Source organism: Felis catus, chromosome X, assembly GCF_018350175.1.
Source record: "Felis catus isolate Fca126 chromosome X, F.catus_Fca126_mat1.0, whole genome shotgun sequence".
NCBI lineage: Eukaryota > Metazoa > Chordata > Mammalia > Carnivora > Felidae > Felis > Felis catus.
This window is the reverse complement of record NC_058386.1, coordinates 47,115,063-47,134,402: the sequence shown is the minus strand read 5'-3', so window position 1 is coordinate 47,134,402 and position 19,340 is coordinate 47,115,063. Positions and strand designations below refer to the sequence as shown.

The following is a 19,340-nucleotide window of genomic DNA, read 5'->3' as shown; positions in this document are numbered from 1 at the left end:
GCTTGGGATTCTCCCTCTCTCCCTCTCTCTGCCCTTCCCCTGCTCACATGCGCTCTGTCTCCCTGTCTACCTCTCAACATAAAGTTGTATAAAAAATTATTTAAAATTTTTTTAATGTTTATTCATTTTTGAGGGGGGCGGTGCGGAGGGGCAGAGAGAGAGTGAGACACAAAATCTGAAGCAGGCTCCAGGCTCTGAGCTGTCAGCACAGAGCCTGATGTAGGGCTCGAACCCATGAAACTGTGAGATCGTGACCTGAGCCAAGTCAGATGCTCAACCGACTAATCCACCCAGGCACCCCTGTATAAAAAATTATTTAATTACTATGATATACACCTGAAACTATGTCAATTATATTGAATTGAAACAAAAAGAATACGTAAACAAATTAGCTGTTATTTAATGGCATTTGCAATTTGGGAGTGCAAAATAACTCTGCTGGTAAAAAAAAAAAAGTTAAAAATCTTAAATGTTAAAGATGTAGTTTGCTTATTATGTTTTGTTTGTAGGTCAGGTCAGGATTCTTCCATGAAAGTGATTCCAAAGCTGTTGCTAAGTCCATTAGAGACCGGGTCACCCTGATAAAGAAGACAAGGGAGAAGAAACCAGCTGGCTGTTTGGAAGAACGCAGGGATTCCCAGTGCAAGTCTGTGGGGAATGTACTCCCTCAGCACCAGAATACAACTTTGTCGCCTGCTCCTGCTCAGCACACGGGGGCTGAATGTGAAGAAACTGAAGTTGATCAGCATGTTCGACAACAGTTTCTACAAAGAAAACCACAGCAGCACTGCTCCTCTGTTACAGGTAGTAGTCCTAATTTATAAAAGTAAACAAACGTGTGATTGTGTTCCCTTATCTTGAAATAGTACTTTTGTGCTTTTCAAAGAATTCTATTATCCATCATTTCATCAGTCGTTTTACAAACTCCCTGAAATAGACAAGCCAGCCTAGTTATCTTATTTTAAAATTAAGAAACTGTTTTGTTACATGACTTGTCCAAAGTGCTAATTGAATAAGAGCTATAATATTTTTACCATTTTTAAAGGTCTAATGTAAATCCTTAAATAAAGAATATTTGGAACTAAAGGGAAAATTTATTTTTTAAGGAGGAATTTTCTAGACTTTAAGATCCTTTGTTTTTAGACTCAAGTATAAAATTATTGTAGTTCCTTTAATTTTTCTGCTATAATACATTCTCTTCTCTAGAAGGACATAGTATTTTCTTTTCTTTTTTTAGTGTTTTCATAGTAATAACCAATTGTTCTGTAAAGATAGTATTTTCTAGCCAGGGTCTAAGAGAATGAGAATATATATGACTCTTAGATTTTACTGAAATCCTAATGGTAAGTATAGATTAGTTAGGGATTTACATGAAATGGCCAGCAAATGGAGTTGATTTTTATGTGAGTCTTTGTTTTTAGGTTTGCTTTACTAAGAAAATTTTAGTTCTACTACAATGTCAGCATGGAGAGTTTACATGATGGTTTTTGGTTAATTGTATAGTGTGCATATTTTATTTCAAGTTGTCTTGAGTTGTCAGAGTAAAAGAAAATATAAAACACTTATTATTTCCCATGTCATTTAGACCTTGTGCTTCAAGTTTTTCCTTCTACCTGTTGCTTCTTTTCTTTGTCATAGGTGACAATTTGTCTGAGGCAGGAGCTGGATCTGCTATACACTCAGATACTTCAAGTCATCCCAGTGTGGCCTATTCCTCAGACCAGAAGATGGGTTCTCAAGTGGTTTCCAACATCCCACAGGCTGAAATAAATGTTCCAGGGATGATTTATCCATCCCAGCAGCGAGTAGGACATTACCAGCAGATTTCAGGGGTAAAGTGAACTGTTACATTTTTAAATATATAATCCATATATTTACTGTAAATGGGAGAGTTTATCTTTAACATATTTTTTTTCTTATTTAACAGCTGCAACAGCAGCCAAAGCTGTCTCAGCACCACATTTTGCCTTTGGTTCAAGGTCAGTCCACTGTTTTGCCTGTACATGTCCTTGGACCTCCAGTTGTCTCACAACCCCAGGTTTCCCCATTAACTGTCCAGACGGTCTCACAGGTAAAGGTAAGGTGTATTTTAGAGGTTCTGTATTCTGTTAACACTGCCTAGATTTCCTAGATTTCCTAGATTTCCTCCCTTTCAAAGGCTCTCTTTCATAAATTCAATATAGTTAAATAAAACTCACTGAAAGTTAAAAGTTGTTTATGCCTGAGGATGTGCCTAACATTGTGAAACTAGAATCTTGAGACACTGATTATATTATTGGCAAAGACACTGAGGACACCATATATCGATAAACAAATTTATTTATAAATCAGATCTCTTTCTCTTGGTGATGATGGTTTGTTCTTTGTATTGGACTTTTCTAGCCTGGTTTGAATGTGGAGGGATGTCTTTTGTAGTTAATTAGAAATAATATTTTATAGACAAAATCTTTGGCACTTTATCTAAATTCTTGGCTTTTTGAAAAATTTTAATTCCAGTATAGTTAAACATACAGTGTGATATTAATTTCAGGCGTACAATATAGTGATCCCACACTTCCATGCATCACCCTGTGCTCATCACGACAAGTGAACTCTTTAATACCCTTCATCTATTTCACCCATCCCTCCCCACCCCCACCTGCCTCTGGTAACCAGAAAGGTTTGTTCTCTGTAATTAAGAGTCTGTTTTCTTAGTTTGTCTCTTTTTTTCTTTGTTTGTTTATGTCATTTCTTTAATTCCACATATGAGTGAAATCATATGGTATTTGTCTATCTCTGACTGACTTGTATCACTTAGTATTATACCCTCTAGATCCATCCATGTTGTTGTAAACAGCAAGATTTCGTTCTTTATTATGGCCAAATAATATTCCATTGTGTTTATACACACACACACACACACACACACACACACACTACATCTTTATCCATTCATCTATTGATGGACACTTGGGTTGCTTCCATAATTTTGCTGTTGTAATTAGTTTCGCTATAAACATCAGAGTGCATATATCTTTTTGAATTAGTGTTTTTTGTAATCTTTAGGGGGGAAATACCCAGTAGTGGAATTGCTGGATCATATGATAGTCCTATTTCTAATTTTTTGAGGAAGCTCCATATTGTTTTCCAGAGTGGCTGCACCAGTTTGTATCCTCATCAACAGTGCAAGGGGGTTCCTTTTTCTCCACATCCTTGCCAACACTTGTTTCATGTGTTTTTGGTTTTAGCCATTCTGACAGGTATGAGGTGATATCTCATTGTAGTTTTGATTTGCATTTCCCTGATGATGAGTGATGTTAATCATCTTTTCATGTGTCTGTTGGCCATCTGTATGTCTTCTTTGGAGAAATGTCTGTTCATGTCTTCTCCCCATTTTCAATTGGATTATTTGTGTGTTTTGGTGTTGAGTTGTATAAGATGTTTATGTATTTTGGATACTGACAGTTTATTAGATCTTGGCTTTTTTTGATTCATGTTTATTTCTGTAGGAGAAATAAGTGTGTCTTTTTGACTCTCAAACTTAGCATTATTCATTTCTGACAAGGAGTAAACAGTGTTTGTAAGAGTTCATATATTGACTATTCTGGTTCCCTAGGTTATGAACTCTGGACACATGGTTCAGCTTTTTTTTTTTTTTTTTTTTTTTTGCCATCACTGCATTTTCTTTCTCAACCTCACCAACTCCTACGTGTGCCTTTTGTCTTTGGGAATGAGATGGTCTGAGCTCCTAGGCATTCTCTGTATATGATTCAGTTAGCAGCTGGTGCATCTGTTTCTTTTAAGAGATTGATATATAGTAAGTCACAGTTCATCAAACAGTTTTTAATGACTACCATTTCTATGTATGTAAGATAAAATAAAATATGGTCCATACCCTCAAGGAGTTCACAGTCTTGTAGGAGAAAGCATACACATACTTGACAAATGCCTGATGTATTTAAAACCTGCTGGGGGTAAATTTAATCTGATAGAGTTGACAGTGCATTGTATTTGGCTAGTGTTTGGTGATAACATGGTACATATTCATAATTGAGCTCTTGTGGTTTGATATGCCTCTTTCTTAGACTTTCATGCCAAGTGTGTTGAAAGGATGCTTAAATTATCTTAGGTTCAACCACATAAGTATGCAGATATGTGTATTTTAAAATGTGCTCCAAAAATTTTTTAAGTTTCAAAAATTAGTGTAAGAGTATTATTTACCTATTTAAAAATAAAGCCTATGAAGTTATAAAGAAGACCATGAAAATCACCTGTTATTTCTCCAGCTAGAGACAACTTTTTGTTTATATTTGTCGATAGAGCCTCTAGATTTGTCTTTTTTCCTATTATACATATATAATTTTGTTTATATACATCTGTATATCACATACATGCTATTTTTTAGACTCCCCCCATATATAGAAGCCACATAAGCAAGCACTTTGTTGGTGTCTTTTTATGAATGTGGTGGTTCAAGTTCTAGGAATTATTGCATCCAACCTATATTTATTCAGCCAACTCTCTCTCCTCTTTGGAGATCTTCTATGTTCATTTTAGCTATGATATTGAAATCCTTTTGAGCTTTTTCTTGGAACTTCCAGTGTCTAGTGTGTGAAGGTGTTAGATTCAGTTACTCTGAATCTCTGCCAGGGCTTGAATGAGTTATATAACAAGTGCAATAAATGAGAAGCCACGAGCAGTATATTATTAGGACTGGTCTCAATCCCTTAGTGTATTCAACTAGTATTTACTCGTGGTATTAAAGATTTTTATAGGACTAATACCAGTACCTTTTTGATAGCTTACTGAACTTTTTAGAACATAGCATTATTTTATCTATCATTTTGTCTGGGAGAGTCCCATTAAAATGGGCATGGCACATGCATTTATAATTTGAATTTTCCTTGCACCACAACCAGGAACTGCAGCTGAACTTTGGAACAGATGGACAAACTTCAGCCCAACATATGACTTTAGACTTGTCAGTTACTAGAGTTCCACAACCAGTCTTTTCTGCAGTTTCTCCTCAGACATTGTCTGCCTCACGAATGATTTCCCAGTATCCAAAATTGGTCTTCAACTTGAGCCTGGCCCTAGAAATGGAAATCAGGAATTAACCAAATCACCAGATTCTAATGACTTCTAACTTTTCTTTCTTTCTTTGTTTTTTTTTTTTGAGAGAGATAGAGAGCACATGCATGTGGGGGGGGGGGGGCAGAGGGAGAGAGAAAGAAAGGGTGGGGGAGAGAGAGAATCCCAAAATCCCAAGCAGGTTCCATGCCCAGTATGGAGCCCGATGTGGGGCTCAATCTCACAACTCTGAGATCATGACCTGAGCTGAAATCAAGAGTCGGATGCTTAACCAACTGAATCACCCAGGCACCCCCAGAGTTCTAGTTTATTATTGGTTAACTGTTCTCAAGCTTTGTCAAATAATTCTGCACAATACATGAGCAGTGCACAGAAGGCTGCTGGTACAGTTCAGCTCCCTTCTAATTCCACTGGGGGGCATTCAGGGGCCAGTTAGCCTTCACAAAAGATATATTTAGTACCCCACCCATACCCCATAGTACATCAGGAGTCTAGGAGACTCTAGGTTCTTCAGTGCCACGAAGCCAGACTGTGTATTTGAAGAAACCTTGTTTCCAAGCCTCTAGTCAGCAGCAGCCATTAATTTTACAACCTAAGATTATGGCATCACTACAAAAAATTGTGCAGTGGGATTGTATTCTGAGAGTGTCTGAAGCTCATGCAAGTCAGCAGCAGTGAAAAGGTGATATTAAAAGTGTGATTCAGTCCCTGCAATGACCCTCTTAATCCATTCAACACACTTTTCCAGGGCCACCTGCAGAACTGCCATCCTTCCCATTGAAGGCTCCTGGGCAGCTGCCATTTGTGATACATCCCCAGAACAAGCTTTTTAGCCATCATAGCCAATTTACCCAATCCAGGCTACAGCACAGTGTGTTTATTCACTGCCAGCCCCAGAATATCTTCTTTGTACTGTACAACCACCAGGCTCACAGTCAACTCATTCTGTGCAGACTTCTTATCCATTCCTGCCTGTGGTACAGGCCTCTTATTTGGCTCCAGCCTAAGGGCATCCTGCTTTTCCAGTGCAACCTCAGGTTTTGTCAGCTTTTCCAGACCAGCCAGCATATATGATCAGCAGCTTACTCTGTGCAATCTATAGAACAGTTTGCTTACTGGGCACTGCCACTTGAGCATGCCCATTATTCAGCACAAACTGCTTACACCATCTAGACAACTGAACAGGCAACCTACATAACTCAGCAAGTATACACAGTAAACCCTACCGATAACAAGCACATACATATTGCAAACGCTGCAGATCAGAAGTTACACTCCGTACCACCTTATGTAGTACAGACTTCTGATGAACAAATCTATTTAACACAACCCTAAGGTGGTAATTCTTCAAAGTTGGAGCAAAAGACATTTTTAACATTAATCTTAATGTCCAGTACTCAGCAGCTGCATCACAAGCAGATGTTGGTTTTAGACACCAGCAGCTAAAAACCCACTCAATTAGCATTACATGTCAGAGGGCCATGGAAGGACAACTTCAGCATCCTGCGCAGATGTCCTTATTCAACAGGCCTCCTCACAGGCCCAGATCCAGCCCCCCCCCTACTTTATCTACACAGTTTTCACGATCATATCTACAACCAAGCCAGGTTTCTCATTCAGTTTTCATTCAGCATCTGCACATGACTCATTCATCTTATAGAGAAGCACAGAAAAGCCATCAGTTGTCTACTAAAGAAGGTCTTGTAAATCAACAGCAGTCTTTGGGTAGCCACCACGCTGCTTTCCAGCAGCGTTTACCTCATTCACAGGCACCTAACCAAGTTCAGACATTACCAGGTATGTTGAAGGTGTGGATAGGGTACAGATTATACTTCCTTTGCAAGAAAACTTGCAACCAGTGGCAATGGAAAAATACATAATGCAGCCCTTAAAGCAGACTCAAGTGCTTCAGCATTAGCAAACATTTCCCCTAAAGAAAACCCTAGTGTAGCACCAGCCAGCATGCATTCAGCAGCAGTCTGCTGTCCAGCCACAGTGGCAAAATCTTCTGGCTCAACACTTGTTTTTCGGTCAGCAGAAACACAATTACAACAGCAGACCCTCTGTCAAAGCTCTGGGGTATTTCTTTTTTATATATATATATATATATATATATATATATATATATATATATGAAATTTATTGACAAATTGGTTTCCATACAACACCCAGTGCTCACCCCAAAAGGTGCCCTCCTCAACACCCATCACCCACCCTCTCCTCCCTCCCACCCCCCATCAACCCTCAGTTTGTTCTCAGTTTTTAACAGTCTCTTATGCTTTGGCTCTCTCCCACTCTAACCTGTTTTTTTTTTTTCCTTCCCCTCCCCCATGGGTTCCTGTTAAGTTTCTCAGGATCCACATAAGAGTGAAACCATATGGTATCTGTCTTTCTCTGTATGGCTTATTTCACTTAGCATCACACTCTCCAGTTCCATCCACGTTGCTACAAAAGGCCCTATTTCATTTTTTCTCATTGCCACGTAATATTCCATTGTGTATATGAACCACAATTTCTTTATCCATTCATCAGTTAATGGACATTTAGGCTCTTTCCATAATTTGGCTATTGTTGAGAGTGCTGCTATGAACATTGGGGTACAAGTGCCCCTGTGCATCAGTACTCCTGTATCCCTTGGATAAATTCCTAGCAGTGCTATTGCTGGGTCATAGGGTAGGTTTATTTTTAATTTTCTGAGGAACCTCCACACTGCTTTCCAGAGCGGCTGCACCAATTTGCATTCCCACCAACAGTGCAAGAGGGTTCCCGTTTCTCCACATCCTCTCCAGCATCTATAGTCTCCTGATGTGTTCATTTTGGCCACTCTGACTGGCGTGAGGTGATACCTGAGTGTGGTTTTGATTTGTATTTCTCTGATAAGGAGCGACGCTGAACATCTTTTCATGTGCCTGTTGGCCATCCAGATGTCTTCTTTAGAGAAGTGTCTATTCATGTTTTCTGCCCATTTCTTCACTGGGTTATTTGTTTTTCGGGTGTGGAGTTTGGTGAGCTCTTTATAGATTTTGGATACTAGCCCTTTGTCCGATATGTCATTTGCGAATATCTTTTCCCATTCCGTTGGTTGCCTTTTAGTTTTGTTGGTTGTTTCCTTTGCTGTGCAGAAGCTTTTTATCTTCATAAGGTCCCAGTAATTCACTTTTGCTTTTAATTCCCTTGCCTTTGGGGATGTGTCGAGTAAGAGATTGCTACGGCTGAGGTCAGAGAGGTCTTTTCCTGCTTTCTCCTCTAAGGTTTTGATGGTTTCCTGTGTCACATTTAGGTCCTTTATCCATTTTGAGTTTATTTTTGTGAATGGTGTGAGAAAGTGGTCTAGTTTCAACCTTCTGCATGTTGCTGTCCAGTTCTCCCAGCACCATTTGTTAAAGAGGCTGTCTTTTTTCCACTGGATGTTCTTTCCTGCTTTGTCAAAGATGAGTTGACCATACGTTTGTGGGTCTAGTTCTGGGGTTTCTATTCTATTCCATTGGTCTATGTGTCGGTTTTTGTGCCAATACCATGCTGTCTTGATGATGACAGCTTTGTAGTAGAGGCTAAAGTCTGGGATTGTGATGCCTCCTGCTTTGGTCTTCTTCTTCAAAATTACTTTGGCTATTCGGGGACTTTTGTGGTTCCATATGAATTTTAGGATTGCTTGTTCTAGTTTCGAGAAGAATGCTGGTGCAATTTGGATTGGGATTGCATTGAATGTGTAGATAGCTTTGGATAGTATTGACATTTTGACAATATGTATTCTTCCAATCCATGAGCAGGAAATGTCTTTCCATTTCTTTAAATCTTCTTCAATTTCCTTCATAAGCTTTCTATAGTTTTCAGCATACAGATCCTTTACATCTTTGGTTAGATTTATTCCTAGGTATTTTATGCTTCTTGGTGCAATTGTGGATGGGATCACTTTCTTTATTTGTCTTTCTGTTGCTTCATTGTTAGTGTATAAGAATGCAACTGATTTCTGTACATTGATTTTGTATCCTGCAACTTTGCTGAATTCCTGTATCAGTTCTAGCAGACTTTTGGTGGAGTCTATCGGATTTTCCATGTATAATATCATGTCATCTGCAAAAAGCGAAAGCTTGACTTCATCTTTGCCAATTTTGATGCCTTTGATTTCCTTTTGTTGTCTGATTGCTGATGCTAGAACTTCCAACACTATTAAACAGCAGCGGTGAGAGTGGGCATCCTTGTCGTGTTCCTGATCTCAGGGAAAAAGCTCTCGGTTTTTCCCCGTTGAGGATGATGTTAGCTGTGGGCTTTTCATAAATGGCTTTTATGATCTTTAAGTATGTTCCTTCTCTCCCGACTTTCTCAAGGGTTTTTATTAAGAAAGGGTGCTGGATTTTGTCAAAGGCCTTTTCTGCATCGATTGACAGGATCATATGGTTCTTCTCTTTTTTTTTTGTTAATGTGATGTATCACGTTGATTGATTTGCGAATGTTGAACCAGCCCTGCATCCCAGGAATGAATCCCACTTGATCATGGTGAATAATTCTTTTTATATGCCGTTGAATTCGATTTGCTAGTATCTTATTGAGAATTTTTGCATCCATATTCATCAGGGATATTGGCCTGTAGTTCTCTTTTTTTACTGGGTCTCTGTCTGGTTTAGGAATCAAAGTAATACTGGCTTCATAGAATGAGTCTGGAAGTTTTCCTTCCCTTTCTATTTCTTGGAATAGCTTGAGAAGGATAGGTATTATCTCTGCTTTAAACGTCTGGTAGAACTCCCCTGGGAAGCCATCTGGTCCTGGACTCTTATTTGTTGGGAGATTTTTGATAACCGATTCAATTTCTTCGCTGGTTATGGGTCTGTTCAAGCTTTCTATTTCCTCCTGATTGAGTTTTGGAAGTGTGTGGGTGTTCAGGAATTTGTTCATTTTTTCCAGGTTGTCCACTTTGTTGGCATATAATTTTTCATAGTATTCCCTGATAATTGTTTGTATCACTGAGGGATTGGTTGTAATAATTCCATTTTCATTCATGATTTTATCTATTTGGGTCATCTCTCTTTTCTTTTTGAGAAGCCTGGCTAGAGGTTTGTCAATTTTGTTTATTTTTTCAAAAAACCAACTCTTGGTTTCGTTGATCTGCTCTACAGTTTTTTTAGATTCTATATTGTTTATTTCTGCTCTGATCTTTATTATTTCTCTTCTTCTGCTGGGTTTAGGCTGCCTTTGCTGTTCTGCTTCTAGTTCCTTTAGGTGTGCTGTTAGATTTTGTATTTGGGATTTTTCTTGTGTCTTGAGATAGGCCTGGATTGCAATGTATTTTCCTCTCAGGACTGCCTTCGCTGCGTCCCAAAGCGTTTGGATTGTTGTATTTTCATTTTCGTTTGTTTCCACATATTTTTTAATTTCTTCTCTAATTGCCTGGTTGACCCACTCATTCGTTAGTAGGGTGTTCTTTAACCTCCATGCTTTTGGAGGTTTTCCAGACTTTTGTCTGTGGTTGATTTCAAGCTTCATAGCATTGTGGTCTTAAAGTATGCATGGTATAATTTCAATTCTTGTAAACTTATGAAGGGCTGTTTTGTGACCCAGTATATGATCTATCTTGGAGAATGTTCCATGTGCACTCGAGAAGAAAGTATATTCTGTTGCTTTGGGATGCAGAGTTCTAAATATATCTGTCAAGTCCATCTGATCCAATGTCTCATTCAGGGCCCTTTTCTTTATTGACCGTGTGTCTAGATGATCTATCCATTTCTGTAAGTGGGGTGTTAAAGTCCCCTGCAATGACCACATTCTTATCAATAAGGTTGCTTATGTTTATGAGTAATTGTTTTATATATTTGGGGGCTCCGGTATTCGGCGCATAGACATTTATCATTGTTAGCTCTTCCTGATGGATAGACCCTGTAACTATTATATAATGTCCTTCTTCATCTCTTGTTACAGCCTTTAATTGAAAGTCTAGTTTGTCTAAGTATGGCTACTCCAGCTTTCTTTTGGCTTCCAGTCGCATGATAAATAGTTCTCCATCCCCTCACTCTCAATCTAAAGGTGTCCTCAGGTCTAAAATGAGTCTCTTGTAGACAGCAAATAGATGGGTCTTGTTTTTTTTATCCATTCTGATACCCTCTGTCTTTTGGTTGGCGCATTTAATCCATTTACATTCACTGTTATTATAGAAAGATACGGGTTTAGAGTCATTGTGATGTCTGTATGTTTTATGCTTGTAGTGATGCCTCTGGTACTTTGTCTCACAGGGTCCCCCTTAGGATCTCTTGTAGGGCTGGTTTAGTGGTGACAAATTCCTTCAGTTTTTGTTTGTTTGGGAAGACCTTTATCTCTCCTTCTATTCTAAATGACAGACTTGCTGGATAAAGGATTCTTGGCTGCATATTTTTTCTGTCTAGCACCCTGAAAATCTCGTGCCAATTCTTTCTGGCCTGCCAAGTTTCAAAAGAGAGATCAGTCACGAGTCTTATAGGTCTCCCTTTATATGTGAGGGCACGTTTACCCCTTGCTGCTTTCAGAATTTTCTCTTTATCCTTGTATTTTGCCAGTTTCACTATGGTATGTCGTGCAGAAGATCGATTCAAGGTACGTCTGAAGGGAGTTCTCTGTGCCTCTTGGATTTCAATGCCTTTTTCCTTCCCTAGTTCAGGGAATTTCTCAGCTATTATTTCTTCAAGTACCCCTTCAGCACCTTTCCCTCTCTCTTCCTCCTCTGGGATACCAATTATGCGTATATTATTTCTTTTTAGTGTATCACTTAGTTCTCTAATTTTCCCCTCATACTCCTGGATTTTTTTATCTCTCTTTTTCTCAGCTTCCTCTTTTTCCATAACTTTATCTTCTAGTTCACCTATTCTCTCCTCTGCCTCTTCATTCCGAGCCGTTGTGGTTTCCATTTTGTTTTGCATTTCATTTAAAGCATTTTTCAGCTCCTCGTGACTGTTCCTTAGTCCCTTGATCTCTGTAGCAAGAGATTCTCTGCTGTCCTCTATACTGTTTTCAAGCCCAGCAATTAATTTTATGACTATTATTCTAAATTCACTTTCTGTTATATTATTTAAATCCTTTTTGATCAGCTCATTAGCTGTTGTTATTTCCTGGAGATTCTTCTGAGGGGAATTCTTCCGCTTGGTCATTTTGGATAGTCCCTGGCGTGGTGAGGACCTGCAGGGCACTTCCCCTGTGCTGTGGTGTATAACTGGAGTTGGTGGGCGGAGCCGCAGTCAGACCTGATGTCTGCCCCCAGCCCACCGCTGGGGCCACAGTCAGACCGGTGTGTGCCTTCTCTTCCCCTCTCCTAGGGGCGGAATTCACTGTGGGGTGGCGTGGCCCGTCTGGGCTACTTGCACACTGCCAGGCTTGTGATGCTGGGGATCTGGCGTATTAGCTGGGGTGGGTAGGCAAGGTGCACGGGGGCAGGAGGGGCAGGCTTAGATCGCTTCTCCTTAGGTGATCTACTTCAGGAGGGGCCCTGTGGCAGCGGGAGGGAGTCAGATCTGCTGCCGGAGGTTTGGCTCCGCAGCAGCACAGCGTTGGGTGTTTGCGCAGAGCAAGTTCCCTGGCAGGAACTGGTTCCCTTTGGGATTTTGGCTGGGGGATGGGCGGGGGAGATGGCGCTGGCGAGCGCCTTTGTTCCCCACCAAACTGAGCTCTGTCGTCTGGGGGGCTCAGCAGCTCTCCCTCCCTTTGTCCTCCAGCCTTCCCGCTTTCTGAGCAGAGTTGCTAACTTATGTCCTCCCAGACACTAAGTCGCGCTTGCTGTCGGAACACAGTCCCTCGGCCCCTCCGCTTTTGCAAGCCAGACTCGGGGGCTCTGCTTGGCCGGCGAGCCGCCCCTCCGCCCCGGCCCCCTTCCGCCAGTCCGTGGAGCACGCACCGCCTTGCAGCCCTTCCTACCCTCTTATGTGGGCCTCTCGTCTGTGCTTGGCTCTGGCGACTCCATTCTGCTAATCCTCTGGCAGTTTTCTGGGTCATTTAGGCAGGTGTAGGTGGAATCTAAGTGATCAGCAGGACGCGCGGTGAGCCCAGCGTCCTCCTACGCCGCCATCTTGACTAGAATCCTGGGGTATTTCTTTCAAATCAGCCACCTTCTTCTGCTCATCAACACTTAGTATTCCAGTGCACGCTTCCACTGTCTTTTAGAGCATTTCTATGTTATAGACACAGCAGCATTTGCAAAGCCAAGAAATTCCAAAGGTAAATCCTCCTGGAGGAAAAATATAGATGATTGTGATTTTTCTGTGATGTTCAAGGGTCAGGGAGATGGTGAGCTAGGTAGAAATGGCATTGTATGGGGAGTCACAGTCCCCATTCCTGGGTCTTTTCCTTATTCAGTGTGTGGGCTTGACTCAAGTCTCTGGGGTTTCCTCATCTCTAAAGTTGGAGGGGTTAAACCAGATGATGATAACAAAAAGAAATATTTGAGCACCTACTTGAGATGTATCAGTGAATAAAACACAAAAATCCCTTCTGGCATTGACTTTTGTTTCCTAATGCAGAGAGACTCTGTTAATAACCTTAATAAAAGGTAAATTTATAATATGGTCCCAGGAGACTGGGGGAAATGTGGAGCAGGTAAGGAGGAAAGTGGGTTGTAATTTTAAATAAGGTAGTGATCAGGGTAGGTCTCATTGACATTTGAGCAAACATTTGAAGGAGGTGATGTAGCCCATAGTGCACATTTGAGGCAGAGGGAATAAGCAGTGAAAGGCCCTGGAGAAGGAGAGTGTCTGGCATGTTTGAAGAACAGCAAGGAGGCCAGTTAATTCTAAAATGTTAGGAGCCAGTGATTATCTTATTACTCTACATTTATAACACAGCATTTGCCTTTATGAGATGATAGTAATGGACACTATTAAGTGATTCCCAGGTGCCAAATACTGTCTTAATGATTTTACAAGTACTATTCTCACAACTGTATGAATTGTAGCTATCATTACTCCTGTTTTATAGGTGAGGAAACTGAGGTTCACAGAGGTTACAGGAAGGTCAGGATTTGAACCCAAACTATTTGGGTGCAAAGGCTGTGCCCTTAATCATTACACCCACCAGCCAGCCTCTTTGTAAGATAGTATCCTCCCTGCCAGAATTGGAGAAGACGGACATGATGACTTCATTGAGATTTAGTTAACTCAGGGGATTGATTGAATTATTTATAGAAAGAAATTGACAATCTAGTATTTTCTTGTTTTTGTGTGTGTATGTGTGTGTGTGTGGCTGTTTTGTTCTGCTTTAGATAACTCTGAAGACTCTGAATTTATTGAGTTTGGCTAATAAAATGCCTTGAGGTCCTTAGATAAAAGGTGTACTGTCCTGTAGGAATTTTCTATTGATGATTAGTATTCCAAACAGCTATTATCTCAAGTACTGTGTATTTTTATAAAATTCCCTCTTCCTCAAGGGTATAAATTATAGTGAATTCCAGTGTGTGCAAGCTGACTCCTAACAGAAACAATCAAGGATTAATAAAGATCTTTGCAGTTGATGGTTCTTCAGACAAAGCATGCTATTCTGGGGTTATTTCTTTAAAAAAATTCTTTTAATGTTTATTTATTTTGAGAGAGAAAGAGAGTGTGAACAGGGTAGGAGCAGAAAGAGAGGGAAACACAGAATACAAAGCAGGCTCCAGGCTCTGAACTGTCAGCACAGAGCCCGATGCGAGACTCGAACCCACAAACTACGAGATCATGACCTGAGCCGAAGTCAGACGCTTAACCGACTGAGCCACCCAGGAGCCCCTGGGGTTATTTCTTTAGAATAAAGTTCTTCATGAAGTATTTTGGGATGGAATATTCGTTTCTGTAGGTGTGTGCTGTATACTTTCCTTACCTAATTAAAAAAAAAATTCCTCAACATTTTATTAAGAAAAATTTCAAAGATAACATAAAAGTTGAAAAATCATAAAGTGAACATCCATATAACCTACCAACTAGATTCTATAGCTAACTTCTGTTGTATTTGCTCAATTACATATCCATCCCTTTATTCACTTATCAATCCATCTCGTTTTTCTGGCACATTTCAAAATTAAAGTTGTTGACATCAGTATACTTCATAAATACTTCAGCATTCATATCATTGGCTAGAACTGAGCATTAATTTTTTTAGTTTATATTTGTATGCAGTAAAATGCATAGATTATAATTCAGTGAGATTTGACAAATGCTTACACTTGTGTTACGCAACCAATTATCAAAATATAGACCAGGTGTTGGCAAACATTTTCTGTAAAGGTATAGGTAGTAAGTATTTTAGTCGTTGTGGGCTATAGAGTCTCTGTTACAGTGACTCAACTCTGCTATTACATGCATGAAAATGGCCATAGACAATATGTAAAAAAAAATGGACATGGCTGTGTTTCAATATAACTATTCACAAATAGATGGTGTGCCAGCTTTGGCCTGCAGGCTGTAGCTTGTCCACCCAATACAGAATACTGCCATTACTTCAGAAAGCTCCCTCATGACTCTTCCCAGTCAATACTCCCCACACCCCACCAGAGTTGACTGTTGTTGAGTTTTTTCACCTTAGTTTATCCTGTTCTAGATCTTCATATAATTGGAATCATACAGTGTGTACTCTTGTAGAAGGCTTCTCTCAGTAGATTTTTGAGATTGATCCATATTGTGTGTATCAATAATTTCTTTTTATTGCAGAGTAATATTCTATTGTATGAATATACCAAATCTGTCCATTTTACTATTCATGAGTACCTGAGTGGTTTCTAGTTTGGGGTTATTAATAATAAAACTGCTGTGAATATTCTTGTATAAGTCTTTTTGTTAACATGTTTTTATTTCTCCTGAATAATACCTAGGAGTAGAATTGCTAGGCCATGGGATAGGTATTTGTTTACCTTTTTTCCAGATTGGCACTATTTTACAGTAACATCAGCAATATATGAGTGTCACACCCTCACTAACACTAATTTTAGCTATTCTGGTGGGTGTGTAGTGGTATCTTGTAGTTTTAATTTGCATTTCCCTGATGACTGTGTTGTTGAGCACCTTTTCATGTATTTATTGGCCTTTGTGTATTTTTCTTTGTGAAGTGTCTGTTCAAGGCATTTGCCCATTTTACTTTGCCCATTGTAGTTTGCCTTACATTGTTGGCTTGTACAAGTTCTTATATATTCTGGATAATACTAGTCTTTTAGCAAGTATATGTTTTACAGATCTATTCTCCAATCGGTGGATTGCTCATTAATTTTTGTAATGATTTCATTTGACGAAACAGAGTATTTAGTCTTGATGAAGTTGACGAAACAGAGTATTTAATCTTGATGAAGTCTAATTCATCAGAATTTTCTGTTGTGGTTACTTTTTTCTGTGGCCTCAGAAACCTTTGACTACACCCAAGTTACAAAAATACTCCCTGTTTTATGGTTTTAGGTTTTATGTTGAGGTCTGTAGTCCATCCTACATTAATTTTATGAGTGGTGTGAAGTAGGAGGTCAAAGTTCTTTCTTTTCCCCATATGAATAACACACTGTTTAAGCTGTTGAAAAGATTTTGTTTTCCCATTGGATTGTTTAGTATCTTGTCCAAAGTAAAATAAACTTATAAATATGAATCTGTTTCTGGGCAGTGTATCCTGTTGCATTGATCTAGTTGTCCATCCATTTGCCAGCACCACACTGTCTTGATTAGTGTTGATTTATATCTTGAAGTTAGATAATACAATTCTTTCTACTTTGTTTGCATTTTCAAGATTTCTTTGGATATTCCAGGTCCTTTGCATTTCCATATAAATCTTAGAATTAGATGGACAATTTCTACCAAAAAATGGTGGAATTTTAGTAGGGATTGTTTCAGATCTGTAGATCAATTTGAGGAGATATGACATAACAATATTGAATCTTCCAACCCAGGAAAATGGCATATTTCTTCATTTATTTATATCTTCTATCATTTCTCAGCAATGTTTTGTAGTATGGGGGTTGTGGCACATCATTTGTATGTGTGTGGTGGTAGTGGGAACTCACCTTTGGATTAGCTTATTCCTAATTTATGTTTTGATGATACTCAAAATGGAATTACTTTTTAAATTACATTTTCCAATTGTTTGCCATTTTTATATAAAGTAAAATTGTTTTTTTCACCTTTTGGGATGAGCACTGGGTGTTGTATGGAAACCAATTTGACAATAAATTTCATATTTAAAAAAATTGTTTTTTTGTCCTTGTACTCTGTGTCTTTATGAAGTTCAATTTATTAGTTCTTGTTCTTTCATTGATTCCTTGAGATTTTCAATATAAATAATCAAATGCAGACAGTTTTATATCTTCCCTTCTAATCTTTATGTTTTTTATTTCTGTTTTTGCCTTATTGCACTGGCCTCAACCTCTAGTACAATGTTCAATAGCAAAAAAGATACTGGGCATTTTTCCTTGTTCCCTGATGTAAGGGAGAAAGTGCTTGATATTTCACCACTAAGTATGCTGTTAGATGTAGGGTTTTCTAGATGACCTTTATCAGATGAAGAATTTCTCTATATTCTCAATTCACTAAAAATATTTTATCCTGAGTGGATGTTGAATTTTGTCAAATGCTTTTTTTCTGCATCTGTTGAAATGGTGATATGACATATGACTAATATGGCTAAATTTACATATACCATTTTACTATTTTTTCTCTTTACCCCTCTGGTTTTTTTTTATTTCTCCTGGCCAAACTTCTTTGGGTAAAAAAAAATTTTTTTAGAATCCAGTTTTAATTTTACTATTTTTTTAGCTAAATACTCTTCCTATGTTTTAGCAATTTCTATCAACTTTATTTATGTAGGCATTCTTTTATTGAGATATAATTCATACACCATAAAATTCACCCTTTTAAAGTGTACAATTCTATGATTTTTAGTGTATTCACAAGGTTGTGCAACCATCACCACTAACTAATTCCAGGATATTCTTGTCACCCTAAAAGAAACGCCCTATCTATTAGCAGTCATTATTCTTTACCCCCACCTCCCCTGCCCCTGCCATTCACTTATCCAATATCTATTTAGTTGCTTATTCTAGACATTTCATATAAATGGAACCATGCTGTATATGCCTTTATGGGTCTGGCTTCTTTCACTTATGATAATGTTTTCAGGGTTTATCCATGGGGTAGCATGCATCAGTATTTCATTCCTTCTTACAGCCAAATAATATTCCATTGTATAGACATATTTTGTTTACGCCTCCATCAGTTGTTGGACATTTGGGTTGTTTTTACTTTTTTGTTGTGAATAATGCTAGTATGAGCATTTGTGTACAAGTTTTTGTGTGAACATTCATTTCTCTGGTAATATACTCAGGAGTGAAATTGCTGAGCCGTATGGTAACTCCATGTTTAACTTATTGGGGAACTGCCAAATTTTCCAAAGCATGTGTACCATTTTACATTCCTACCAGCAAGGTATAAGGATTTCAATTTCTTCACATCCTTTCCAACACTTGTTATTTGTCTTTTTGATTGTAGCATCATAACGGATGTGAAGTGGTTTGCATTTCCTTAAAGGCTAATGATGTTGAGAATCTTTTCAAATGCTTGTGGACTCTTTGTGTATCTTCTTTTTTTCTTCTTTGGAGAAATATCTATTCAAGTCCTTTGCCCATTTAAAAAAATGTTTTTTAATGTTTATGTATTTTTGAGACAATGCGAGAGACAGAGTGCAAGTGGTGGACGGGCAGACAGAGGGAGACACAGACTCTGAAGCAGCCTCCAGGCTCTGAGCTGTCAGCACAGAGCCCAACGCAGGGCTCGAACTCACGAACCATGAGATCATGACCTGAGCCAAAGTCGGATGCTCAACCAACTGAGCCACTCAGGCGCTCCAGTCCTTTGCCCATTTTTAAATTAAGGTTCTTTTTGTCTTTTAATTGTTGAGTTTTAAGTGTTCTTTATATATTCTGGATGCTGGACCCTTACCAGATTTGCAACTTGCCAGTATTTTCTCCCGTTCGGTATGTTCTCTTTTCACTTTCTTGATACTGTGCTTTGCAGCTTAAAACTTTTTAATTTGATAAATCCAATTTATGTTTTCTTTGGTTGCTTTGTGCTTTTGTAATTTTTCCTTTTTTAATTTGAAAGCCTTTTATTTCTTTTTCTTCCTGATTGCTCTTTCTAGAACTTCCAGTGCCATGTGGAATAGAAGTAGTGAGAGAGGACATCCTTGTATGATTCCTGATCTTAGTGGGAAAGATTTGAATCTTTCACCATTAAGTGTAATGTTAGCTATGGATGTTTCCACTTTTAAACAACTTTATTCAGGTATAATTTATGAACAATAAACTGCATATATTTATAGCA

The 19,340-nt window shown here is 38.7% G+C and overlaps 1 protein-coding gene across 6 annotated transcripts in view; it reads left to right on the top strand.

Annotated features, from left to right (window-relative positions):
* The window catches only part of WNK3 (WNK lysine deficient protein kinase 3), a 189,016-nt gene that overhangs the window by 59,120 nt on the left and 110,556 nt on the right, over positions 1 to 19,340 (top strand). For 5 of the 6 annotated variants that reach the window (XM_019823858.1, XM_019823859.1, XM_019823860.3 and 2 more), the window contains exons 8-10: positions 510 to 804; positions 1,639 to 1,832; positions 1,928 to 2,077. In XM_019823858.1, coding sequence (XP_019679417.1) covers positions 510 to 804; positions 1,639 to 1,832; positions 1,928 to 2,077 — 639 coding nt within the window. The remainder of the gene's footprint in view (positions 1 to 509; positions 805 to 1,638; positions 1,833 to 1,927; positions 2,078 to 19,340) is intronic. The other variant, XM_045050523.1, reaches the window with a different exon arrangement.